Consider the following 27,930-nt stretch of genomic DNA (forward strand, 5'->3'; position numbering starts at 1 on the left):
CAAGAATTTATACACAGAGGTGAGGCGCTTGCTCTATCAGTTGCCTTGAGTTTTTAGTTATTTTCTGCTCTAGTATAGTTTGGAACTGCATCTGAAAGCACTTTTACTGAGAAATGTCACTACATATGGGGAAACAGAAGCATAGCAAGTAAACACACGGGGACATGGGCCTCAGCAGAGCCATGATCACAGAACCCATGGTTTTTGAGTTCCAATCCTGTCCCCTATCCCACTGGACACTTTGGTGTCTTCCTTATCTCCCACATAACTCCCCCATCAATGAAAACACTATTCAAAACTCAAGTATTCAATTGAAATGTGAAATATCCAGTTGTTAGTAATGTTACAGCTTCACTACATCTAGAATATTGGTGAAAAAGAAGTTATCACATAGGTGGATTGTTACCTTCCCTCCCCCACCCGTTTTTTTTTTTTTTTTGTGAGCGTGGCCTGGCTGAACCATTTCTTAACATACAATCTACAGCTGGCTGGAAATATGCAATTTTCGTTCCAAGAGAGATTATGACCTATCAGGTTTGTGTGTGTGTGTTCCAAATCAGAACAAAAAAAAAAATCAATTTCCTGTGGATGAAAATTTTGAAAAAGTTCAGTTCATGTCCATCAAATCATTTAATTTAGATAGTCATTTTGTTTTTTAGACATCTTAAAATATGAACTATTATTAAAAATCTAAACAAAATAAATTGAAATGACAAAATAAAAAAAAAAATTTGTATATCAAAATGAAATTAGTTGAATTATTCCTATCAAAATTTTCATCAAAATTGACACGTTCTCACAAAATGCTTCTAGTTTGACAAAACAGCATTTTCTGATAGAAAACTGTTTCACTGAATTTTTTTTTGACTAGCTCTAATGAAAAGCAGTCAGGTTGTGCAATACTATGAAATCTTACTACCCCGGTTTTGAACACATTCTTGGCTTTATTTCACTCATACACTGCATATCTTTTTTTAACATAGTTTTTCTCAGTTTCATGGCCTAATCACACACTACAAAATTGGAGCTCTGTGTATGAACATCATAGATCATGAGCTGAAGAGACATGAGCTCTGGCAGGAGGAACTCACCAAGAAGAAGAAAGCTGATATCCTCTCTCGGTGCCTGGGCAACATTAAGCTTTTCCGATTCCTAGTGGTTGAAACAAACTATATGTGTAGTAACTCATGTCCGTACAGAAGATGAGTAAAAGTGTGCAAAATCTAGTCGCAGGACTAGGACAGGTAAAAACCAAAAGTTTTAAAAATCTGAGCTGGAGAAGGGATTCTTTGATTTTTAAAAATGATTTTAACCTAAGTGTTTTAATTTACCAGTAGTATGGCTTATATGGGACATTTTTATTACTAGTAGAATCCTTAACACCCATTGTTCCTAAACCTATTCATAGTGTGGACCACATTTTAATAGAAACATTGTCCCATGGGCAACCTCTTATTCATCATTGTTTTTGCTGATACAGACTAACTCGGCTACAACTCTGAAACATCTTATTCATTATTACACAGACTATGTAGTCCCAGCTGGTGATCAGATAACATCTCTGATTAATATTTGTCCCCATTCTGTAATTTGCCTGTGTCTTTTGCTGTATTACTATACAATCCTTAACTCCAGTTATTTACTTGATGAAGATCCTGAGAATCAAACCCTGAAAAAGGACTATGAGAAAACCTATAAAAAGTACCAGGGACTGGTTGTCAAGCAGGAACAGCTGCTGCGAGGTATGAACTCCTAAAACATAAGCAACAGGCAAGGAGATCCTTGTCACAGCATGGAGGGCCAGGACTTGCTGAGAACTTTTAACTAGTGTGGAAGATGTTTATTTTAATTTTTCTAATTTGTTAGTAGTCTTAATCTGCATTCTTTGGCAATGTTTTAAACGTTATTTAAGTAGTCGGCCAATCTCAAAGAGAGAACATTGATGTGTGTTTGCCAGAACACTGCATACTGCTGGTGACATTGCTCCTGCCATTGAATGGTGTTGGAGTCTTGCAAGGACCAGATTATCAGCTGGTGCAAACTATTATAGCTCCACTGAAATCCATAAAGATGCCTATTTGTACGAGCTGCGGATCTAGTACTTGAATATGTATATAAAGCAAATTGTATTTCCTTTCAGTGCTACTTGTTCATTTTAAGTTCTCTTCAGAACACGCTAGATGGTTCTTAGCCCAGTTCTGCCACCACAAGGATTATCAATGGGCCCCTTTGTTGGTATTCTCAGTACAGAAGCCCACAATTAAATGAGCCAGGGAGACTGACAAGCTTCTCACCTGTATGCATAATTCATTTGTTAGGGACTGAGAATCACTGGCAGAGAGTACTGCATTGCTGCTGCACTATGTCTGTTCTGTGCATAGAATTGTTCTTTTTCCAAGACACTCAGTCTAGTGCTTTACACCAGCACTAAGTTCTCTTGTGAAAAGTGAAGTAATGATTTTTTTTAAAATCAGGTCTTTGTAATAATCTTACATTTTCATCATTTTAAAAATCAAGCTCTGCAGCAATCAGGGAAAAACTATGTTTACAGTACTTGGCCTCTCTAAGCAGGCAGTGTGAGTGCTGACGCAGTGTGCTTCCGTGTAGCAGCCAGAAAACACGTTGAGGTCTGGCAGGCAGGTGCAGATCTGCGAAAAAATTGGGAGACAGGTAAATGAAGAGAACACTGCCAAATTAAAAAATTACGTATTTCCAGAAACTTCTTAGCTTTTATTAGCAACATAGATAATTATTAAAACTGGCATAACTGCAAAAATGTAGGGCCTGATTCTCCACTGCTTAGTTTTATAAAACTGTATTTTCAAAACCTATATAACATAATAGAAATGGATTGTAATTCTAACTTTCTATTCTAAATGGGGATCAAAGCATTCAACTTCAGCCTTGCTTAAAATCGGTGGGATACAGTCAGTGCTGAACACTTTTGAAAATCCCAATCTAAACGTTTAATGTAGATGTAGATTGACATAGTTCCAGTATCTTTGACCTATTGGTATGATTGATTTTGATGTTAGTTGCTCTTTATCTGCTGCTGAACCTTGCTGAGGACACACGTACAGAGCTGAAGATGAGGAACAAGAACATTGTACACATGCTAGTGAAAGCACTGGACCGAGAGAACTTTGAGCTGCTTATTCTGGTGGTGTCTTTCCTGAAGAAACTTAGCATTTTTATGGAGAACAAAAATGACATGGTAGGTCTTGTAGCAATCTACAGAAATGCTCTGGTGGTTGTTCATTGGGTCAGAGATTCCAATGAAAGTGAAATAAGCCTCTTGCATCCCACTTCCTTTAAAAATATTTGTAGCCCTGATTTTAGTACTATGAAGGGACTACAGTAAACATAATGCAAGCCCCAGCAGGAACCACTATAGAAAACTACATATAGAATCATGTATATGAGCCAGCGTCACCATAGCAAAATTACATGTAAATATGATGGCAACGAGAAGAATTGCAAATATTGGTATAAGCATCCAAAAGTGTGGGTATTTATCCAAACATCTGGAGGTCCCCTAAACCAGCCTGCAACAAGACCCTCTTTTTGACATTCTATCTCTAACTCTTGTTGTCTCAGGGAAGGAGATCTGGTTACACTTTAGCAGGCTGCTAGACTGAGCTATTGCCTTCCCAAGCCAGCAGGATCTTCCATACTGTAGTAGGATGTAGCCCAGAAGTGCTTCATGTTGCTGCTGCTGGCTCCTAATCCAGAGACTTTCTCCATAAGCCTGGGTGGGTGGGTGGTAAGAAATGTCATGTCCTTGGAAAAAATGGGGCACTAGGATTTTTCTGATTTGGCTCTGAGAGAGACGACAAATGCAGCCACTCCCTCATTCGCTGAATCCCTTTGTGGCTTTGGCAAGTCACTTTCCCAGTTTACATCAGTTCACCAATCTGTTGAATGGGGATAATGATCCTTACTTACCTACCAACGTCAAAGGGAAATCATGACACTTAACGATTGCTTCTAATGCATTTTGGATCCTGAGTTGAGGAGGTATATATAAATGTAGTAAAAAATGAGTTGAGAATTTAGACAGTTGGATCTTAGTGACTGTGTCATACTCTTGTGTATTTACATACAGTTAGGGGCAAGGGTATTTCCCTTATTCTTAAGACCCCAAGGAATGTATTTCTGGGGAATTTATTGTATTTCTTAGGTGGTAAAGTCATGTGCTCTTGAGATCAATCTATAATCATGCCCTGCCCTGAAGCACCTTACTAGACTAATAAGGATTAGCTATCCCATCTGCTGATTGGCTGGCATCCTTTCCACATTCCATTTGATTTAGTGTGGAAACAAACAAAACAAAATTGTTTATTTTATTGTGAGCTTCTTGGACAGCCTTGAACGTTTTTCAAAAGGACCATACAGCTTAGCTTGGCTATCTTCACATGCATTTCTTTCATAGTACAAATAATACTTTAGAAAAAAAAATTTGCCATACAGTGAGGAAGCTACTGATGAGGGAGATGGGATTCTGAAATTTGTAGGTTTTCTCTCATTCTAGTTGTGTCTAAATAACTCTTAGAGACAAAATGAACCAAGTTTAGATGTTTCAGGCTTTGTCCTGTTTTACTTACTTGGGCAAAACTCCTAATGGTGTGATCATTTAATCTGTCTAGGTGTTTGTATCATGTTTGTCACTTTGGCATCTGAGTGCCATCATTGCTAATTACATTTAAAGCAATGAGGCAGAAATTGTTATTGGTCGATTTGGACTCATAGATATCTAGTGTAATGCAAATAATTTGGATAATATAGCACATTTATGAAGATCACCAGCATGGTGCTAACAGTTTTCTTGCTGCTTTGAGTTCATTCTCTGCATATTTCTGACTGAAAGGTTGGCTACAGACACAATCCTAATGCATATGGTAAGAGCCCAAAGGGTTCAAACTAATCTACATACACTTCTTATGGCCAATAACGGCAGACAGATGTAGCTTAGAAGATGGTGAGAAAAACTTTCTGAAGACTTGTCAGTCAATGATCAGATGTCTTTTCTTGGGCTGGTAAAGAAAACATGATATCAGAAAATGATACTGCTGCTCAGTCCTTAGATTATGTCCTGTAATCTTAGTGATATGTCTATCAAGATCACTTTCATTCTTCTGTTAAATTAAAATACAGGGCAGCATGACATTGCGAGAGTACGTACCAAATCCTGCCTAGGAACTCACTCAAACATGTAGGGAAATGGCTCATGCTCCTTGGATAGCAATTTTGTGTCTCTCTCAGTTGGGTATCTATCTGACTTCTAATGGAGATCACTCCAAGGTTATCTGTGTTTGAATGAGACCCTGGATCCTGCAAGTCACTCAGCAAGTGGATCCCTGCTACAATCCCATTGAGGTCTCTTCTCCCCCCCCCCCCCCCCCCCCCCGCCACAATTCACCTGATACTCCAAGTGGCTGAGTCCATTAGCTCAATCTTCCTTTAAAAAAATAATTAGCCAGAGACCAGACCTAGAAAATTTTTAACCACAAAGGCCAAACTTTAGACACTGCAGTAACTTTTAACTATTGACTTTGCTTTTGCTTTCATTTATAAGTATAATTTAAAAAATAGTTGCTAAAAAAAGCAAAGGTTTGGGTAGGTTGTGGGCTTAGTGACTTCTCATGCTTCTCATACAGGTTGAAATGGATATTGTGGAAAAACTAGTGAAAATGGTACCATGTGAGCATGAAGACCTGCTGAATATCACCCTTCGACTTCTACTGAACCTCTCCTTTGACACGGGCCTGAGAAACAAGATGGTCCAAGTTGGGCTGCTTCCCAAACTCACTGCACTTCTAGGTATGTTTTCTTTTACCCCTGTGCAGCCCTTCCAGCAGTGTTAGCATCGTTGTTATTATTGAGCTGTTGTCAGCCCCCTCCTATGGAAGGACAAGATATCAACTTCCCTTAAAAAAGCAATTGTTAATCTCTTGATCAAGACATCATCTCTTGCCACTGGCAATCCAGTTATTGTCTGTCTCAGATCATCTTTTTGGATGAAGATTATCAAGAAGATTGTCGCAAGTTACACACACATGTGAGTCCTAGTGTCTTTTTGACCCTTCTTAATTTGGTTGTATGCCTGGGTGTGGGATGGAGACTGCACTGATAGGGTGGGATTGCTGACCTTCTGATAAGGAACAAAGATTCTGGTGTCCATACTAATCCTGTTAGAGCAGTGGTTCCCAAACTGTGGCGAGGGCCGGAGAAACGTTCAGGGAGCTAGCACTCTTCACCCCTTTCTCCCCCCCCCCCCCCCCCCCCCCCCGAGGGGGGCAGGGAGGGAGCATCACCCAGCCATGCTCTGCCCCCAGCTGCAGCCTCGGGCTCCAGGAATAGTGCAGCTGACTTGCTTGTGGATCTTAGCATGGTAGACTGAGTTGTTCTTGAGTGGTTCTATTCCTTTCTTTTTTTCTGAGTGATACCACAAGATAGTACTGGCAATGTCTTCTCTATTCTGAGGGCTGTCTCATGCAGTGTTCCACAAGGTTCAATTCAGGGGTAGTTAAGAATGTCGAGATTGTAGTGTCTGAGGACATCTGGCTGTGTGTGTCAGTCTCTTATGGTGGAATAGTTGGATACCTTTCCTGGTGTCTTAACATAGGGATGTGATCAGAGCTAGCTGCCTGAGAATCAACTGAGATGACACTGTTAGTGCTTGTAGTATGGAGGAAATGGCCAGTTATATCAGAGCCTTTGGTGGATGGCTATGCCCACCATTTGTTGCTAAGGCTTGTAACCTGGGAGACTTGTTGGATTCCAGGTAGCAGTGGTTGCCAAGAATGTGTTTTCTTGTTAGTAGCAAATAAGGTTATGACCATTTCTTTTAGATGTGAATTTTCCTGCAATTATGTCACTTGCAGGTTGGATTACCCTAGTACACACTGTATAGAGTTACTCCTTATCACCACTTGGAAATTGCAACTCAGAGCAGAACGTGTTTGCCCACTTCCTAAACGATATTTGCCACAGGGAGCACTTTGATACCAGTTGATTTCCAGGTGATGTTTAAGGTAAAATTCCTGTTTGATGGAGTTTGGGTCCTGGCTGCTTGATAATGTTTCTCCATACAGATGGAAGATTCTCAGGATATATAAGCCGAAGAGAAATTGAGGAGCGGGAATGTATGACAGAAACACTTTCTTCAGAGTGGAACAAATGGAAAAATTAAAAGGGTACAATGAGTAGCAATTGAACCTCAGGCTGTGCTGAAGGGGATGTCAGTGGTTTATAGAATCGTAGAAATGTAGGGCTGGAAGGCACTTCAAAGTTATCGAGTCTGGCCCCCTGCACTGAGGCAGAACCAAGCAACCCTAGACTGTCCCTGACAGGTCTTTGTCCAAACTGTTCTTAGAAACCGCCAATGATGGGGATTTCACAAACTCTCTTGGAAGCCTGTTCCAGTGCTTAACTATCCTTATAGATAGGAGGTTTTTCCTCATCTCTAATGTAAACCTCCCTTGTTGCAGATTATGCCCATTACTTCTTGTCCATGAACAACGATCAGTTCTCTTTATAGCAGCCCTTAATATATTCAAGGACTGTTATCAGGTCCCCCACATAGTCTTTTGTCAAGAGCAAATATGCCCAGTTTTTTAAACCTTTTTCTCATAAGTCAGATTTTCTAAACCATGTAATATTTTTATTCCTCTCCTCTGGACTCTCTCCCATTTGTCCACATCTTTCCTAAAGCATGCGTCCAGAATTGGACACAGTTCTCCAGTGGAGGAGTCACCGGTACTGAGTAGAGCGGTACAATTACCTCCCATGTCTTACATACGCCACTCTTGTTAATACGCCCCAGAATGATGATAGCCTGTTTGCAGCTGCATCACATTGACTCATGTTCAGTTTGTGATTTGTCGTGACCCTTAAATCCTTTTGAGCAGTACAACCACCTAGCCACTTATTTCCCATTTTGTAATTGTGGATTTAATATTTTCCTTCCTAAGTGAAGTACTTGTCTTTATTGAATTTCATCTGGTTGAATTTAGGCCAATTCTCCCGTTTGTCAAGGTCATTTTGAATTCTAATCTTGTCATCCAAAGTGCTTGCAACCCTCCGAGCTCGGTGTCAAATGCAAATGTTATACGCATACTCTCCAATTCATTATTCAAGTCATTAATGAAAATATTGAGTACTACTAGACCCCTGTGGGACCCCAATAGATACACACTCAGAGTTTGAGAGTAAGCCATTGATAACTACACTTTGAGTATAGTCTTTCAACCAGTTGTACATCCACGTCCTAGTAATTTCATCTAAACCACATTTCCCTAGTTTTCATAAGAGACTGTCATGTGGTACTGTGTCAAAAGCCTTACTAAAATTAAGATATATCATGTCTTCTGCTTTCGCCCATCCACGAGGCCAGTAACCCCATCAAAGAACGGGGTTTAGACATCAAGTGTAGAATAATCTCTATGCAACAACGATAAATTCAAATCTAGGCAAGGCTGGCATTGCCCATTATCCTCAAGGTAGGTAGATTGTGTTCCATACATGTGAATTTTTCATATAAGACTTAAAAACAAAGTTCTGTTATCTATGTGTAAATAGTGCAGCCTGTGATTAGAGTTGGGTGGAGAATAGTTGTCCCAACCCACGAAAATTTGAGGTTTCAAAAATTTTCCTCCACATTCAGATGAAACAAGACCTTTCAAAATGTTTTGCAAAAAAAACAGAGTGAGACCCCAGTATAGACAATAGCCTGCCTGTTCAGGCACTCACCTGGGATGTGGGAAACCTGGGTTCAAGTCCCTGGTCTGAATCAGGCAGAGCAGGGATTCGAACTTGGGTCTCTCCCACATCTCAGGTGAGTTCCCTAACCACTGGGTTACTGGCTGTTCTGGGGTTCTGTATCTATGTGAAAAATCCATCCTGGACTAGTGAAACCTTCCTGACAAAAGTTTTGTTAAAACTGACCCTTTCCTACAAAAAGTTTTGGTTTTGATGAATTGACATTTTCTGACAAAACCGTTCCACTGAAAAATTACCAACCAGCTCTACCTGTGTTGTGTTTTGGAAGTACGGAGGTTTGTCGCACTGTCACTGCACAGAATTTCCCTTCCAAACACTGCTGTGAAGCATCCTGTGTACCATTTGGCTGCCACCCTCCACTCCAGAGGCTGCAGCAGTCCAGAGATTCTGTACCTATAATTGAACTTGGTCTTGTGAATTGCTGAACACCCTGCTTTCAATGGGAGTTTTGCTCTTGCATTAGTAGGCCCATAATGCATATAGTGCTTTGGGAAGAAAGGGGATTTGTGAAATGTTATCCCTGATGGTGTGGCTGATGTGGTTGAGACCTCTGATGGTGTCACTAGAGTAGATATGGGGACAGAGTAGACAACGAAGTTTATTACAGGGATTGGTTCCTGGGTTAGTGTTTCTGTGGTGTGGTGTGTAGTTGCTGGTGAGTCTTTGCTTCAGGTTGGGGGGCTGTCTGTAAGCGAGAACTGACCTGCTTCCCAAAGTCTGTGAGTGTGGGATCGTTTTCCAGGATAGGTTGTAGATCGTTGATGTGCTGGAGAGGTTTTAGCTGGGGGCTGTATGTGATGGCCAGTGGTGTTCTGTTGTTTTCCTTGTTGGGCCTGTCCTGTAGGAGGTGACTTCTGGATACCCATCTCGCTGTGTCAGTCTGTTCCCTCACTTCCCCAGGTGGATATTGTAGTTGTAAGAACGCTTGATAGAGATCTTGTAGGTGTTTGTCTCTGTCTGAGGGATTGGAGCAAATTTGATTGTATCTTAGGGCTTGGCTGTAGACAATGGGTCATGTGATGTGTCCTGGATGGAAGCTGGAGGCATGTAGATAAGTATAGCTGTCAGTAGGTTTCCAGTATAGGGTAGTGTTCATGTGACCATCGCTTATTTGCACTGTAGTGTCCAGGAAATGGATCTCTTGTGTGGACTGGTCCAGGCTGAGGTTGATGGTGGGGTGGAAATTGTTGAAATCTTGGTGGAATTCAAGGGCCTCCTTCCCGTGGGTCCATATGATGAAGATGTCATCAATGTAGCGCAAATAGAGGAGGGGTGCTAGGGAACGAGAGCTGAGGAAGCGTTGTTCAAAGTCAGCCATAAAAATGTTGGCATAGTGTGGGGCCATGCGGGTTCCCATAGCAGTGGCACTGACTTGAAGGTATAAGTTGTCCCCAAATTTGAAATGGTTGCGGTACAGATGAAACTTTAACTTGTAAACTAGGGCAGGGACTGTGTTCTGTGTTTGAACAGTGCCTAGGTGCTATTGCAATACAAAAAATCTGTCCTGATGCACAACGCGTTATTCTGAGATGTCACAACTTCTGAGGATAACCTGATGGAGCTGGAGCCTATGGCTATCATGTATCTGCTTTTTAATGTTTGTATCTGGTGCAGTTTACGGGGTTCAAAATATTCTTTTATATTTGGAAACCATAATCAAAATACTGTAGCCTACTTTCCCTACACCCTATGCCAGTTCTGGGCTTCAACAAGATTTCCTAGGTGCAGTACCTGTGATAAATGCATCACTTTGTACATCACAACTGAGCAAAACTGGCCAACTGGACTTCAGTATTAAATAAACTATTTTTAAGTGCCAAATACCCCTCTTATCCTGGTTACTAGGGAATTGAATACATATTACTCAACTAAATTCACTTTGGTTTACATTTGCAGTTCATCATCAAGCGCTAATGCAACTCAGCAGCTGTTGACAAGTTAACCATACAGTTCCGAACACGTCAGGGTCAAACTTGTCAGCTCATTAGGCTACTGCATTTTAACATTCATGCATATCATGCCTTTAAGCCTTTAGCAGTGGGTATGAAAGGAGAGTATAAATTAAATACATAGGCATTTAGGGAGGAAGTTTTGGTTGCAGATAGGTGATGGGCAGGGATTGTGGGCACATATTTGGGGACTGAGACTCATGAGGTGGGGAAGTAGCATTTGACATTGTAGCATAGGAAGTTTGTAGGGTCCTTGACTTTCTCCAGAGCTGTTAAGCAGCATGGGAGCAGGAGTGGAAGGATCTGATGTTAAGGCATGTCCCAAGGTGGGAGTTGGTGGGATGGACTCTGCTGTGAGAGGCAGGCAGAAAGAGTGAAAGGATTTTACAACTGAGCTAATGGAGGGGACATAGAGTGACAGACATTGAAGGAGAAGGATTATTGTTTGTCTTCTCCTCTCTCATCCCAGAGCCTCTTGGCTGATGCAAGGGAGATCCGGGGCATGGGTGATGGGAGGTTCTCTGCTCTTCTTCGGCCTCCATTTTTTTTGTTGTTCTCCCAGTTTGGAATAGCTCCCAGTGTCTGCTTCCACATATAGCTTTGCGAGTCAGCAGCAGTGTGAAACCAAACTTGTTGCTTTCAGTGCGGCCTATGTGTTCTGAAGAATTTAAAACTGACTGCTCTTCCAGCTTACTGTTTGCTCCTCAGTTAATTGGGTACAGCAGAGTTTAGTTATGCTCAGAATCTCGAAAAGCTGGCTCCTTTCAGGAAAGTTCAGACTCAGGCTTGCTGGCCAGAAGCCAGGACAGAGGCACAAGAGCCACCTTGCTCTGGTTGGGGTTTCCAGGCACAAGCTGCACAAAGGGAATGTGGCCAGTTGCTAGCCTGGCTGAAACACCTATGGCACCGTTTGTACCACAACCGCTGCAGGTATCTCACTCTTTTAATAAGGATGTTATATGTAGTTGCATGTTTGTCTCTGTCATTAGTACTGCATGTGCTTTTAAAAGTGTTTAGCTGTCGTGAACTCGGAGACAAATACTGCCTCCTTTTCCATGAGAACAGAGGGTCATGCACAGCAGAAGCAGTGTTCTGTTATTTGTGTGAGGTGGGAGGCTGCTCGTAGGGTGCATTGGGAGCTCCCAGCACTCTGATGTGCTTGGATGCCAAGCCAGTAGTATAGTTGGTGTATCCACTACCAGTATATGAATTGGCTGTTGTTTGTCCCCTGCAGAGAGGAGCCACAGGCATCATAGAAGCTACTGCAGTAGCAACTGTGCAGATGCTTAGAGGGTGGATCTCCTCCCACATGGAGAGCTGTAGTACAGTTACTCTGGCTGAGTGCAGAGAACAGGGTTTGGTCCATAACATGTAAGTAATGTTCCTTTCCTTGGGCTATAGGATGAGGCCCAAGTTTTTAAAAGTGTGTAGTGACTTTGAATGCCCCACTTTTGTGGTGATCAACTTGACACCTGAAAGGGACTTGGCTTTCAGAGGGCCTGTGGCCAGCACTTTTTGAGAATCAGGTCCCTTTAAATTGTCTCAATTTGGGCACCCAAAATCACTAGTCACTTTTAAAAATCTAGGTCTGACTGTACACAAGTGGTTGGAATAAGCTGAAAAATTGGTGAATTACTGACAGAGTGTTGGAGTCACTGAGTTGCAGTACTTCAAAATATGTTATCCCTAGTTTCATCTCAGCAACTGGAATCCATAAGTATTGTGCTAGATGCAATTTAGGTAATACATTTCCTTCAAATTTTGACTTTGCAAGGGAGAATAAGGCACAGTCAGCAGTTATTTATAAGGTTCATGTTGGAGAGTTGGAGTCTAAAGGTCTCCCCAGTGAGTGTACATACCCATTGTACAGCTTCATGTGATTCCATCTTAAAAGAGCTTAAGATCTTAAAGCACGCATCCGTCTGTTGGGTTGTTTGAGAGGATATTTGTTGGGTGGGTGTACAGTTCCAATATAATAGTTTCCGTGTTTCATGGGTACAATGATCTGATCAAGCCAAATTGGCTATAGGGGTTTGTCTTGCAACTAGGGAACATGATCCTTTCTTGATCTAGGTTTCATAACATTATTCTAGATATGAAAGCACCCTCTGTGCTCTGGAGACCTTATGTCAACATGCTATGAGGAACAGGTTCATCTATCTTGTCTTAGGAAGGCCTCTACAGTTCTGTGATAGTCTGAGCTCTTTTGGATGAGGCAGTCTGGTTTTTCCTTAGTGTTAGAGATGGCCAGAGCTGTTCACATCAGGCTACAACTTTAACCAGCTTTGATCATTCAGAAGTCAAGTATTGCTTCCTTTGCCTGTCATTGCTGGTTTCCTTGACAGATGTTCAGGCAGTGTCTTGCTGTCGAAGGCCCTTTTTGAAATCTTCCACAGTGATTTGATGTTTTTTTTCCTTTTTTTAGTACATAGGTTTTCATGAGCAAAACAAAGAAGAACTAGGTTTCAGAGTAACAGCTGTGTTCGTCTGTATTTGCAAAAAGAAAAGGAGTAATTGTGGCACCTTAGAGACTAACCAATTTATTTGAGCATAAGCTTTCGTGAGCTACGTACAGAGTATGTATCCGATGAAGTGAGCTGTAGCTCACGAAAGCTTATGCTCAAATAAATTGGTTAGTCTCTAAGGTGCCACAAGTACTCCTTTTCTTTTTGCAAAGAAGAACTAAGAAGTCACATTTTGTGTCTTTGATGACCAATTCATTATACATTACACGTCTGTGCTGAGTTCTATACAGACTGCTGATTAAAAACTCCAGAAATAGCCTGTTTTCGGATTAACAAAGAGTTGTTGGTTTTTTAATTATTCTATTGCTTTTATGAAGGTTTCTTTTAAGAATGTTTAAAGTAGATGTTTTCTCTTTATGAGTTAGTTGGCTTAGGCTTTTTGTAGTGAACTTATTATGGAGCTTCACACATCTGTTTGAGAAAGGAGCTTCTTATAGGCTACTGCAGTGTTTTTGCAATTTTAATAGGCCTCGTTTATCCTATAAAGAAGCATACATTTTCCTACCTGATCAAGTGAGCAAACAATAGGGGTCAGATGTGGCAAAGACCCTAACAAAAAGCACATGTCCAGCTGTCAGAGTGAGGCAAAGTCATATCGGGATTGCTTGAAGTTATTAATGGCAGTAACATTTATGCTTCCTCCTGTTTTCCCAATTAAATTGAGAAACCTTTTTTCCTAAGGTGGCTCTGCAGCAGCTGGTTCTAATACTCGGTGTGTGAACATTGCCTGGGGTATCTCCATTTCTTTATAGTAGATGCTGGCTCAAGCACATTTAAGTAATAGTTCAGCTAAAGAGACCAGTTTGTTGGAAAGCAGTAATTATTAAGGGATTTATTTTGAGAGTGGTTTTTTTGATCATTTGTGGTGAGTATGGCCAAGATTTTTAAAAATAAAAGCTTAAAGTTAGGCTTCTAAATCCATATTTCGGTGTGTGAATAAATGGCCTGATTTTCAATAGTACTGAGAACTAGAGCTGGGTGACATTTTGTCAGCCAGTAGTAGTCATGCCAAAAAATGCATTTTTCAGGGCTCAAACTGTTCGCAAATTTGGTTGAATTCAATTAATAGTTTCATCCAGAAAAAGATTTAAAAAAAAAAAAAAAAGAAAAAAGTCAGCACTTTGTTGTGACCATTTTGAAATGTCTTGTTTGACTTTGGTGTTTCAAAATGGTGTTCCATTTTGAAATTTGGCCAATTGAAAAAAAAATAAGGGTGAAAAACAACAAAAAAGTGCGTTTGGGATTCAGTGACAAAAATTGAAAAGAAAAATTTGGTTTCATTTTGAACCAAACTGTATTTTCAGGGAGATTTTTTTTGGTTCAGCCTCTGAATTGAAAAATCAGTTATTTGCTCAGGTCTACTGAGAACCCACCTTTTTCTGCTGACTTCAGCAGGATATTGGTTTCACAGCATGTTTTAAAACGAGGCTGTTTATTTAGACACCAAAATATAGATTTAGAAGCTTAACTTTAATACTGGTTTCAGAGTAACAGCCGTGTTAGTCTGTATTCGCAAAAAGAAAAGGAGTACTTGTGGCACCTTAGAGTCTCTAAGGTGCCACAAGTACTCCTTTTCTTTTAACTTTAATACTGAATTTTTTAAAATCTTGCCTATGATTTTATTATATATAAAGCTATCAAAGTGTAGAGGCTTCAGTATCAAATTGATTAACATTGCACTATGAAAGGCACCTGAGGCTGGGATCGACTCCTTTGACTTTATAATAAAATATTTGTTCATCAGAATCATACTGCTTGCTGATAATGAATAGAAAGAATTGCCAAGGAAGTGTGAATGAAATTCATTTCACATTGTGAGTTTTTTTTGTTCTTCCTTCGTTGAAAAGTACTACTGTCTGATACTTTTTTATTCCTTTAATTTAACATGGTCAAAGGCTGGAAACCACGGCCATGTCTATACTACTGGCTTAATCAGCACCACTGTGATGGATGCAGTGGTGTCGATTTAGCAGGTCTGCTGAAGAGACGCTAAGTTGATGGCAGAGCGCTCTCTCATTGATATCTGCACTTCACCTCCCCGAGATGCAGAAGCTATGTCGATGGGAGAGGGTCTCCCGTCAACATAGCGCAGTGTAGACACCTCTGTAAGTCGACCTAAGTTACATCGCCTTCAGTTATGTAAGTTACACAACTGAACTAATGTAACTTAGATCGACTTACAGCGTTAGTGTAGACCAGTCCCAAGTATTTTTCAAATCTGTAGTTGCCAATCTCTAGTATTGAAGTTACAAAACTGTATTAATGCACAATTTCATTGAACTATTTCATGTATGTCACAGAAGTGGACAGATTAAAAATTGTTCATCAATGGATGATGAATAGAGTTTGTTGCATGAAATGCTGCCATCAAAAACTTAAGATGACAAAACTTGGATGTCTACAATGTCAGAGGAGAGAAGCAACAAATCTCCTGGGGTGTTCAGGATCTTTGCAAGAGAGTAAAGTTTTTGCTGCAGCTCCTTCTAACCTTTGAGAATATGTCTAAACTGCAATTAAAAACCCGCAGCTGGGCCATGCCAGCTGACTCGGGCTTGCGGGGCTCGGGCCAAGGGACGGTTTAACTGCAGTGTAGATGTTCTGGCTTGGGTTGGAGCTCAGGCTCCAGGGCCCTGAGAGATGGGAGGATCCCAGAACTTGTGCTGCCAGAGCATCTACACTGTAATTAAACAGCCCCACAAGCCCAAGTCGTCTGGCATGGGCCAGCCACAGGTGTCTAATTGCAGTATAGACATACCCTCAGAGGCTCACAGGAGGCAAATCTGTACAGCCACAAACTCTGTAAGCTCAGCATAAGAAGCGCAGTCTCCTAAGGGACAGAGTAGTGGTGCTCTTCCGAAGGCGAGGCTTTGCTACTCAGTACCTTAGGAGAGGTACTCTTCTCAAGCAGACCTTAAGAAGCTTCTGGATGCAGAGACGGCCTCCTGGGAACCTCAGAAAGGAGCATCTGGAAGAGTTCCACAGGAGAGATGAGCCTGGGGATCCTGAGCTGGAAAAGGGCTGTGTGGGATGGCTCTCAGCCATTAGAACTTTAAAAGGCACTTTGGGGAAAGGGGAATTTGACAGCTATATCACCGAGCATCTGAACGCTGCAGGAGGGGAAGTCTGCTACCTCTCCTCCAGAGTTCCTCACTCTCCCCGCTCCTGTGCAGAAGAGCTGTTGCAGTGTCCTCCTTCCTCACAGCAGCTCAGGTATACTTTGTCTCTCTACAGTTGGCTTAGCTTTTTATCAGTGTTTTTTAAAAGATTTGAGCTGATACAAGGAGAAATCATTTCAGTATTTGAAATTATATTTCCATGCAGTATTGGCTTTTGGAGTAAAAGCTGATACAAGAGTAGAAGTTGAATATCCGTTGTCTGTTAATTCCATAAAACAGAAGTTAAAGAATTGTAGTTTTACAGTAAAATAATTTCTATATTTCCCAGGTCTTTGCTTCTTTTATCTTAGGCCCCGATCCGGCAAATATGCACATGCTTATCTTTCTGCGTGTGTGTAGTCCCAGTGACTTCAATGGGACTGTTCACATGCAGGAGCATTTGCAAGATTGGGGCCTTCGCTTTTTTTGTATTCTAAAAATGATCACTAGATCTGTAAGAAACTGTCTCCCTATCCCAGATAATCGGTGGCCTATTTTTGTTATCAGGAAATCCCATATTCTCCATATCCTTGCAATGTTATCAGGTGGTTCTATCCTCCTCCAAAGTATTGCCAGAGAGAACCTTGATGTTCAGTAGCAGCTGATGGCAGTTTAGTTTTGTGGAATGCCTGTCTTTTTATCTGGGAAACCCAAAAGCGCTACGAATAGATCCAGTGGCAGTTTCATTTTGGGTCAAACCATTCAGGTCAACAACCTGAAACTCAAGCAAGTCATTCAAAAAGTGGAAACTAGGCCAAGTTACAAAGAATAAATATACATACCAAACCAAACCAAGTGTGTTAGGGACAAAATTAGAAGGCACAGAATGAGATTCAACTAGCTAGGGACATAAAGGGAAACAAGAAAATATCTTACAAATATATTAGAAGCAAGAGGAAGACCAAGGATAGGGTTCATCCATTACTCAGTGAGGAGGGAAAGACAATAACAGAAAATGCAGCAATGGCTGAAAGTTTTAAAAGCCTTTTTTGTTTTCAACAAAAAGGTTAACAGTGATTGGATGACTAACCTGGTGAACATCAATGTAAAAGTGGTAGGATCTGAGGCTAAAATAGGGAAATAACAAGTTACTTAGACAAGTTAGATGTCTTACGGTTGGGAAGGCCTGATGAAATACATCCTAGAATATTTAAGGAACAGGCTGAAGAGATCTCTGAGCCATTAGCAATTATCTTTGAGAACTCATGGAGGAAGGGAAAGATCCCAGAGGACTGGAAAAGGGCAAATACAGTACTTATCTATAAAAAGGGGAATAAGGACAACCCAGGGTATTACAGACCAGTGACTTTAATTTTGGTACCAGAAAGATAATGGAGCAAATAATCAAACAATCATTTTGTAAGCACCTAGAAGATAAGGTGATAAGTAACAATCAACATGGATTTGTCAAGAACAAATCATGTAAAACTAACCTAATATCCTTCTTTGACAGGGTAACAAGCCTTGTGGCTAGGAGGGGAAGTGGTAGATGTGATATATTGTGACATTAGTAAGGCTTTTGATACAGTCTCATGTGACCGTCTCTTAAATAAACTAGGGAAATATAGCATAGACTAACCTACTATAAGGTGGGTGCACAATTGGTTGGAAAACCATACTCTGAGAATAATCAATGGTTCATGGTCAAGCTAGAAGGGCATATTGAGTGGGGTTCCCATAGGGACCTATCCTGGGTCCGGTTCTATTCAATATCTTCATAAATAATTTGGGTAATGTCAGAGAACGTACACTTACAAAGTTTGCAGACGATTGCAAGCTGGGAGGAGTTGCAAGCGCTTTGGAGACAAGATTAGAATTCAAAATAATCTCGACAAATTGGAGAAATGGTCAGAATTAAATAGGATGAAATTCAATAAGGACAAATGCAAAGTACTACACTTAACAAGGAATAATCAATTGCACAAATACAAAATGGGAAATGACTGCCTAGGGGAGGAGTACTGCAGAGAAGGATCTGGAAGGGTGTAGTGGATCACAAACTAAATATGTGTCAACAGTGTAATACTGTGGCCAAAAAAACCAACAACAAAAACCCCCACCATTCTGGGATGTATTAGCAGGAGTGTTGTAAGCATGACACAAGAAGTAATTTTTCCATTCTAATCAGCACTGATAAGGCGCCAGCTGGAGTATTGTGTGCAGTTCTGGGCACCACACTTCAGGAAAGATGTGGACAAATTGGACCAAGTCTGGAGGAGAGCAACAAAAATGATTAAAAGTCTAGAAAACATGACCCATGAGGATAGCTTTAAAAAAATTGAGTTTGTTTAGTCTGGAGAAGAGAAGACTGAGGAGGACATAAGTCTTCAGATACATAAAAGGCTGTACTAAAGAGGAGGGTGATAAATTGTTCTCCTTAGCCACTGAAGACAGGAAAAAGAAGTAATGGGCTTAAATTGCAGCAAGGGAGATTTAGGTTAGACATTAGGAAGAACTTCCTTATTGTAAGTGTAGTAAGGCACTGGAACAAATTACCTAGGGTTGTGGTGGAATCTCTGTCACTGGAGGGTCTTATGGACAGGTTAGACCAATACCTGTAAGGGATGGTCTAGATCGGGGTGGGCAAACTTTTTGGCCCGAGGGTCACATCTGGATATGGAAATTGTGTGGCGGGCCATGAATGCTCACGAAATTGGGGGTTGGGATGCTGGATGGAGTGAGGGCTCTGGCTGGGTGTGCAGGCTCAGGGGTGGGGTCAGAAATGAGGAGTTCAGGGTGCAGGAAGGGGCTCTGGGCTGGGGCGGGGGGTTGGGATGCGGGGGTGGGTGAGGGCTCTGGGGTGGGGCTGGTGATGAGGGGTTGGGGGTGCAGGAGGGTGCTTCGAGCTGGGACCAAGAAGTTCGGAGAGCAAGAGGGGTATCAGGGCTGGGGAAGGGGGTTGGGGTGCAGGAGGGGGTCAGGGGTGCAGGCTTCAGGTGGCGCTTACCTCAAGCAGCTCCCACAAGCAGCGGCATGTTCACCCTCCAGCTCTAAATGGTGGCACGGCCAGGCGGTTCTGCGCACTGCCCTGTCCACAGGCACCACCCCTGCATCTCCCATCGGCCGTGGTTCGCGGTGCTTGGGGCGGGGGCAGCGTGTGGAGTCCCTTGGCTGCCGCTTCACATAGGAGCCAGAGTAGGGACATACCACTGCTACCGGGAGCCGCGTGGAGCAGGGCAAGCCCCTGACCCCGCTCTCCGGCAGGCGCTCAAGGGCCTAATTAAAACGTCTGGAGGGCTGGATGTGGCCCCAGGTCTGTAGTTTGCCCACCCCTGATCTAGATCATTGATGGGCAACCTGCAGGCTGTATGCGGCCCATCAAGGTAAGCTGATTGCGGGCCGCAAGACATTTTGCTGACGTTGACCATCCTCAGGTCCCAGCGGCCGCAGTTTGCCGTTCCCAGCCAATGGGAGCTGTGGGAAGTGGCAGCTGGCTGCAGTTCGCTGTTCCCAGCCAATGGGCGCTGCGGGAACTGGTGGGCTACTGGCCGCTGCTTCCCGCAGTTCCCATTGGCCAGAAATGGCAAACCACAGCCACTGGGAGCTGCGGGGGGCCAAGCCTGTGGATGGTCAATGTAAGCAAAATGTCTCACGGCCCACCACTAGTCTAGATAATGCTTAGTCCTGCCTCAGTGCAGGGAACTGGAGTAGGTTAGTGGTTCTCAACCATGAGTGCGCGTACCTCTGAGGGTATGCAGAGGTCTTCCAGGGGATACTTCAACTCATCTAGATATTTGCCTAATTTTATAATAGGTTACATTTTTGGCACTAGTGAAGTCAGTGCAAACTAAAATTTCATACAATGACTTGTTTATACTGCTCTATATACTATACACTTAAATGTAAGTACAGTATTTATATTCCAGTTGATTTATTTTATAATTATATGGTAAAGATGAGAGAGTAAGCAATTTTTCAGTAATAGTGTGCTATTACACTTTTGTATTTTTGTGTCTGATTTTGTAAGCAAGTAGTTTTTAAGCGAGGTGAAACTTGGTGGTACGCAAGACAAATCAGACTCTTGAAAGGGGTACAGTAGTTCTAGAAAGGTTGAGAACCACTGTACTAGGTGACCTATCGAGGTCCCTTCCAGCCCTACATTTCTATGATCTCTTTATGCCCTCAAGCTGCTGTACTCAGGAATTGGGCAGGTGAGCAGGGGAGTTTTTAATGCCTTGTTCATGTGGAACCTAGAAGTTCAGTAACAGAATTTCCCTCTTGTGTACCTTGAAAGCCAGGTGCCATAGAAAGCTTTGTGCCTGCTCCTGCTCCCATTGAAGTCCAGGAAATGTGGTTCCAAGGAGCATTAAGTTATGTCAGAGGCCTGTAAATTTCTCCTAATAGGATGAGTTGCTGGAGTAGAAGGATATTTTTAGGCATTTCAGAATTATATTTTGATGTTGTGAAATGTGGTGGTGATATGGTAGTGGGTTTATATAATGCACTTTTTAGAGTTTGTGTTTTAATTATATTGTGTAATAACTAATCTATGTAACTCTTTTATAGTGAGTAATGTAGTATGTATGTTAGTGTTAAAGTACTTACAGGTAATAGATCCTGGGAACAGGAAATGAGATACTATAAACCCCTAGTAATTTGTTATTTTGACCTTTGTGTCTGGATAACAGGAAAGGAGGAAAGTAGATAAAATACCGAATTCTCACACTTTGTGCAAATCTAAGCATGCAGCAATGTTCCTCCACCCATGTCAGGGCTGGGGCTTTCTTTAGCCTGGGCTACGCTAAAAAGACAAATAGTTTTTAACTTACAAAATTTCTTGTAAGTAACAATAGTTAGTTTCGCAGTTCCTGTTTGCTTCCTGGTCTGGATCTGGCCTGTTGGGTGATCTTGAGCAAGTCACTTCCCTCTCTGTACCTCAGTTTCTCTATCTGTAAATTGAGGATAATGATACTGACCTCCTTTGCAGAGCACTTTGAGATATAAAGAGACGTACTACGTTAGAACTAGTGATTTATTATTAATGCTTAGTAATTCATAAACAACTTAATGTATTTACACAGTGGTCTTTACAAAAGGAACAGGTTTGCAAACCCTTTTGTGGATTCTTTTGATTAGTTAAGTTGTGTCCTACAAGGTTGATCTTTGCCATATGTAGATAAACTGAATAGGATTTAAGCCATACACTGAATAATGTGGTCCAATGGTCTCAGATTTGGTACAATAATGTAATTTTCCTTTAGCTTTTTCACTATTTTTTCTAGCCCTTTTTACTATAATAGTTTCTTAGGATCACTGCTGATTATGGTGTGGGCTTCTTAATGGAAGAACAGTTGTAATCTAATAAACTGGTTTCCTGATTCAGCACTGCAAGATATGTATATAAGAAGGCCAAGGCCAGCTTCTTGAAATTCTTACCATACTAGAATCCTTGTTTTAATTTACCTAATATTTTACAGTAAATTTAATGTAAGTTTTGGTAGTTTGTGCTTGATGCTGAAATGTAGAATTGCTGTGCTAGTTAATATGTGTACAGAGGCTTCCTTTGAATTGCTCATTTTTCAGTGAAGTGTATTTAATGTTTTCCACATGGGTTGTGTTGAATATATTTCACACTTAAAGAGGTGATGTTGGTGATTCCATTAGAGACTAACTTGAATTCCTGTTATGCCATTCCATTTGGATAATGTAGTCCATAACTTGTATTCTTGCTGTGTGTTACTGCAGCATTGTTCAGGGCTGATTCTGCTCTTGAAATTCAAATGTCCAGATCTGTCCTGAACTAGTGCTATTTTTTCTTGACTGTGGGGCTAATAGAGAACTTTAGTGTTAGGGCTTGTCTACAAAGTGAGTTAAGGTGCAGCAAGCCAGGGTGTGAATCTACAGCACGCTAGAAGTTCCATAGTCCACTTGGACTGCTTCAAAAGTCACTTCCAAAGGGGAGAACATCAGAGTGGACTGTGGTACTTGTGAGGCACTGCAGGTGGTCTGCAAGGCTAGCTAAAGTGCTGTAGCTTCACACCACCGCTTGCCACACACTGTCTCACCACATAGACAAGCCCTTAGAATCACAAACTTGTCCAAAATAAAAAGTCAGATCCTGAAAATTATTGCATAGTTTTTCCTTGGTCCTTACCTAGGTACACTTGCCACTAAAGCCCACGGGTATGTGGTCTTAGTAAGACCTACGTAAGGAATTCAGGCTTTGGTCATAGTTACCAGCACATGCCTTCTTAACATTCAAAAACTGAAAATCTGAAACCGTTTGGAACTCAGAACCCACCCCTCTAATTTGCAGAAAACTAGTTGTGAAAACAGCCCAAGGGACCTGATATTTTTCCATCCCAGCTGCTCCAGCTGAACTACAGCTGCAAATTAAAAAAAGAAAGAAAAAAAAAAAGAAGAAAAGTATTGTTCCTGTAAACTGTTGAGTGTATTTTATAACAGCAATAATTCCCACAAAATCAGTTACGGCAGTTAATGACTGGTTTCTTAAGGCATTAACTACCCTCAGCTGGGAATGACCAATTTCTCTGGAATGGTTGTATAAGTACTAAGCATAATTCAATAACACTTTCAAATAATGATTTGGTTAATTACTGTTAAATTCTTGTGGAAATACTATCTAAGTACTTATGACCTCCACATTTAATATCCAATGAGTTCATCATGATTCATGTTTATTACCATAAATACCAAAGGAATCCATAATGACTAGGCCATTATTTTTCCATGGGTGCCTTGACTGCTTTAGTCAATTTGGCTAATCTACCTTCAGTCATTAAGTGCCTGATTCTCAAAACTACCAGTCTTTGCAGGGCACTACTTTGGCACATAGCCAAAACATTGGTGACTTTTTATATGCGAACTGTTGGCAGAGAATCTTTGTACTTTTCCTAGTTAGGGGACTAATTTATGCCTACTGAATAAGTCACAGGGAAGTCCTTTGCAGTGCCTGCTTTTGCATGTGTGGCCCTGCGTTGTTATAAAAAATAGCATCCTGTTACCCCATCCTGTTCCTCTAAGGCTTCTGCATCCAGGAAGAGAGCTGTTCTTTACCCTGGCTCAAAGTGAGAGGGTCGAGACTTGGTCGGTCTTCAACAGAATCTCCAAATAATTCTGATTGACTCATGGCTTCATTCAGCAATGTTCAAACTAGAACAAAACACAAGATGTGTATCTTCTGATTAATTTGTTAAACAATGATCATTCACTCATGCCAGAATGATTAAAGGACTGGAAAACAAGCCTTATAGCGATAGATTCAAGGCGCTCGGTCTGTTTAGCTTAACAAAAGAAGGTTAAGGGGCACAGTCTATAAATACTTCCATGGGGAAAAATTTGATAATTGACTCTTCAATCTAGTGGACAAACGAATAACAAGATCTGATGGCTGGAAGCTGAAGCTAGACAAATTCGATCGATAAATAAGGTGTACATTTTTAACAGTGGTGAGGGTAATCAACTATAGAAATAATTTAACAATGGTTGTGGTGGATTCTCCATCACTCACTGGCGATTTTTAAATCAACATTGCTTCCCCCCCCCCCCCCCCCCCCGACCCGAGACACTTCAAACAGGAATTAGTTGAGGGAAATTCTCTGGCCTGTGTCATACAGGAGGTCAGACTAGATGGTTTCTTCTGGCCTTGTAATCTTTGCATATACCTTTTAGGGAGTTAAAGTCCTTTTGAGCAAGGAGAGCACCTGGCTTGTCAGTCTGTCAACATTTCCTCTGAAGAGTATTATGCCACCTACCTTAAACTCAGTAGTCTGGCTAAATGCTCAAAAAACTAAGTGTTGATGTTGTTGAACTTGCAAACTGTTGATGTGTTGAATCTCCTTTCCCTGAATGACACTGGAAAAGAAGATAGCTAAAGGTTGTCTCCAATATTTGCCAATATGCTGATTGAGCCTGCCATGGTGCCTAGAGCAGGGGTTCTCAGGACAAATTTTTTGGTGGCCTCAGTGCGGCCACCAACTCTTGCTGATGCCCGCGCTTATATTTTTTCCTAAAATACTTGTGGGCTGGAGCCTGAAGGCCTATGTCCAGATCCCGAAGCCGCATGGACAGGGCCTAGAGATGGAGCCTGGGGCCTGCTGCCTCACAGCCGGAGCCCAGGACTGGAGCCTGAAGCCCCATGGCCAGAGTCTGCCGCCCTGCCTCCCCAGGGCTGAAGCCCAAAGCCTAAGCCCCACTGCCCCTGGCAAGGTGGTGAACTCACTGGCTGCCCGCTCCTCCAGCGTTGTACCACAGGTGTCTCCAGAGGGGGGCAGGGTCCAACCCCTACTGGCAGCCCCAGCAACCAATACCAAGGCGGTGCATCCAGGAGCAACAGGGAGGGGCCGCTACTTTGCCACTCCCCTCCCACCCCATCACAGCCGAGGAGGCTGTGGACGCAAGAAAAGCCCCTGGTGGCCACGTGCTGCCATGGTGGCTGCATTTGAGAAATGATGGCCTAGAGTGGGTCACAGCTGAGAATGCCAAAGTCAGGACAGACTGACAGAAAACAGGGCAGGTACACCCACACTGGTAGTATATTCTACAATTAGATTTAACCAAATCAGGAACAAGTAAGTATTCCTGTATTGCTACACCAGTTTACCATGGAATCACAAAGTGTCTCTCCTTTGGCAATCCGACCCTGGTTTACCACTCAGAAAAACTGTACTTCTGTGATAAATGATCCAAAAATCACATATTAGGTTCTTCCAACTCCACGGAGCTGGCCACATACCTCAGATCAAAATATACTTCAGAATCTCACAAATTCCATGCTGCAGCCAATCTTTAGTAAATTAACTAAAGATTTATTAATAAAAAAAGAAAAGTGAATCATATTACATTACAGTCGATTTCAGAGTCTGTAGATCAGGATGACTGCAGTGATGTTAACTTCTGCTAGTTTGCAATAAATCTATCTGGTACATCCAAAAGATTAGAGCCCAAATGGTAGCCTGGATGTAGAGTCTGTTAGTCTTTCCATGAATCTTTTGGGGCATCCCAAGTAATTACTTGGGGATCTCCATCCAGTGGCTCAAACTTTCCTTGTTTAAAATTCAACAGATCAGAGATGTCAGGATCATGCCCGAGGTTTTTCTTTTATAGTTGAAACAGGCTGCCAAGTGTTTCGAGCACAGCACATACCCAAAGATTCCTCTTTAAGTCCACAGTAACCCACCCTTTGAGGGTAACATTCTACTTCTTATGTGTGACGAAGTGGGACTGTTCTTAATGTTTCCTCTGAATAGTGTGGGGGTGCCTCAGTTTTCCCTATGCAGTTCTTAAGTATCTCGGTGGTGGGGTAAGGGTGTATGATCATTGCAGAGCCCTAGAGGGCAGGTGTGTGCAGGAATCTGGACACAGAGGATGGCCGACACCCTGTTTCCTGGCAACTGATGGCCTGGGCCCTTCCCCCCTGCAAGGTGAGAGCCAAAGGGTTGGAGAACAAAGGAATCAGGTGACCTCCTGGCCCGGGAAAGGAACAAAGCCCGGAGGAGGGACTGGAGGGAGTTTCAGTTTGATGCTGGCTGGGACATGGAGTGAAGGGCAGACGTGGTTGTCTGGCTCACTGCCCCCCAAAATGGACCCAGTGGAGGGGTCCTGTTCTCTGCACCTGCAAGCTCCGTTTTAGACCATGTTCCTGTTGTCTAATAAACCTTCTGTTTTACTGGCTGGCTGAGAGTCACGTCTGACTGCGAAGTTGGGGTGCAGGACCCTCTGGCTTCCCCAGGAGCCCCGCCTGGGCGGACTCGCTGTGGGGAAGCGCACGGAGGGGCAGAGGATGCTGAATGCTCCGAGGTCAGACCCAGGAAGGTGGAAGCTGTGTGAGCTTTGTGTCCTGAAGACAGGCTGCTCACAGAGAGGAAACTGCCCCAGAGTCCTGACTGGCTTCATGGGGAGCAGTTCCAGAGCATCGCCCAGGGACTCCGTGACACTATGCATATGCAGTTCCGCAGAAAAGGACCTAGGGATTGCAGTGGATGAGAAGCTGGATATGAGTCAACAGTGTGCCCTTGTTGCCAAGAAGGCTAACGGCATTTTGAGTTGCATAAGTAGGAACATTGCCAGCAGATCAAGGGACGTGATCATTCCACACTATTCGGCATTGGTGAGGCCTCATCTTTCATAGATTCATAGAATATCAGAGTTGGAAGGGACCTCAGGAGGTCATCTAGTCCAACCCACTGCTCAAAGCAGGACCAATCCCCAATTTTTGCCTCAGTTCCCTAAATGGCCCCCTCAAGGATTGAACTCACAACCCTGGGTTTAGCAGGCTAATGCTCAAACCACTGAGCTATCCCTCCCCCCTCTGGAGTACTGTGTCCATTTTTGGGTCCCACACTACAAGAAGGATGTGGAAAAATTGGAAAGAGTCCAGCGGATGGCAACAAAAATGGTTAGGGGGCTGGAGCACATGACTTATGAAGAGAGGCTGAGGAACTGGGCTTATTTAGTCTGCAGAAGAGAAGAATGAGGGGGGATTTGATAGCTGCTTTCAACTACCTGAAAGGGGGTTCCAAAGAGGATGGATCTAGACTGTTCTCAGTGGTAACAGATGACAGAACAAGGAGTAATGGTCTCAAGTTGCAGTGGAGGAGGTTTAGGTTGGATATTAGGAAAAACTTTTTCACTAGGAGGGTGGTAAAGCACTGGAATGGGTTACCTAGGGAGATGGTGGAATCTCCTTCCTTTGAGGTTTTTAAGGTCAGGCTTGACAAAGCCCTGGCTGGGATGATTTAGTTAGGGATTGGTCCTGCTTTGAGCAGGGGGTTGGACTAGATGATCTCCTGAAGTCTCTTCCAACCTTGATATTCTATGATTCTATTATACACAGGTAATCCAGCTACTCTGATTTATACAAGGCAGTTCACGGTTATTCATTATAACAGGGATAGATAAGTTGAAGAAAATATAGGGAATATTCATTTTGATTCATGCAGTATATACACATCTTGTGAATATACGACCAAACACTAAATACAGGCTTTTGATCTAATAACAATTGAATATAGTTACATATTTAATGTAAAGGTAATTAATTACAAGATATAGATAGACATAAACATAAACACAGCATCTTCCTTGATTTCTTTTCAACACAAATGAATTAGCCTAATCTATTAATCCCTTTTAACATCTCTTTGATACCCACACACAAGTGAATTGTCCTGATTACAGTTGCAGTGCCTCTTCTCAAGCCTTTAAGGTTCATACCCAGGTTACTTGGCCTGTTGATCCTAACCTGAACTGGTTTGCCAGCATCACAGAGCCCACCTAATAAAGCATTGGATCAGAGTGTGGTACTGAAACTGTGCCAGCTGTGTTGATGGATGACCTCTTCCAGTCAAAACATTCTTCCTCAGCCTCTTTCCTGCAGCATTCAACCCTTTGATTCTTGACCTGCTGCTATTTTGCCTGGGAACCAATAGTGGTCAGTGGTAAGGTGGTCAATGGTTCTGTTTCTTCCTACTGGGCTGCACTCAGTGTTTGTGATAGACCTCTGGGAAACTTTCGGCAAACCAGCAGAGCTTTGAAGCTGTGGAGACTGAAATTCTTTCC

General features: G+C 42.2%; 1 protein-coding gene across 5 annotated transcripts in view; it reads left to right on the forward strand.

Moving 5' to 3' along the window:
- The window catches only part of KIFAP3 (kinesin associated protein 3), a 124,781-nt gene that overhangs the window by 17,062 nt on the left and 79,789 nt on the right, over nt 1-27,930 (forward strand). For all 5 annotated transcript variants that reach the window (XM_037907272.2, XM_043521339.1, XM_043521340.1 and 2 more), the window contains exons 7-10: nt 984-1,108; nt 1,644-1,742; nt 3,036-3,214; nt 5,658-5,820. In XM_037907272.2, coding sequence (XP_037763200.2) covers nt 984-1,108; nt 1,644-1,742; nt 3,036-3,214; nt 5,658-5,820 — 566 coding nt within the window. The remainder of the gene's footprint in view (nt 1-983; nt 1,109-1,643; nt 1,743-3,035; nt 3,215-5,657; nt 5,821-27,930) is intronic.

This window comes from Chelonia mydas, chromosome 8 (genome assembly GCF_015237465.2).
Source record: "Chelonia mydas isolate rCheMyd1 chromosome 8, rCheMyd1.pri.v2, whole genome shotgun sequence".
Classification (NCBI taxonomy): Eukaryota; Metazoa; Chordata; order Testudines; family Cheloniidae; genus Chelonia; species Chelonia mydas.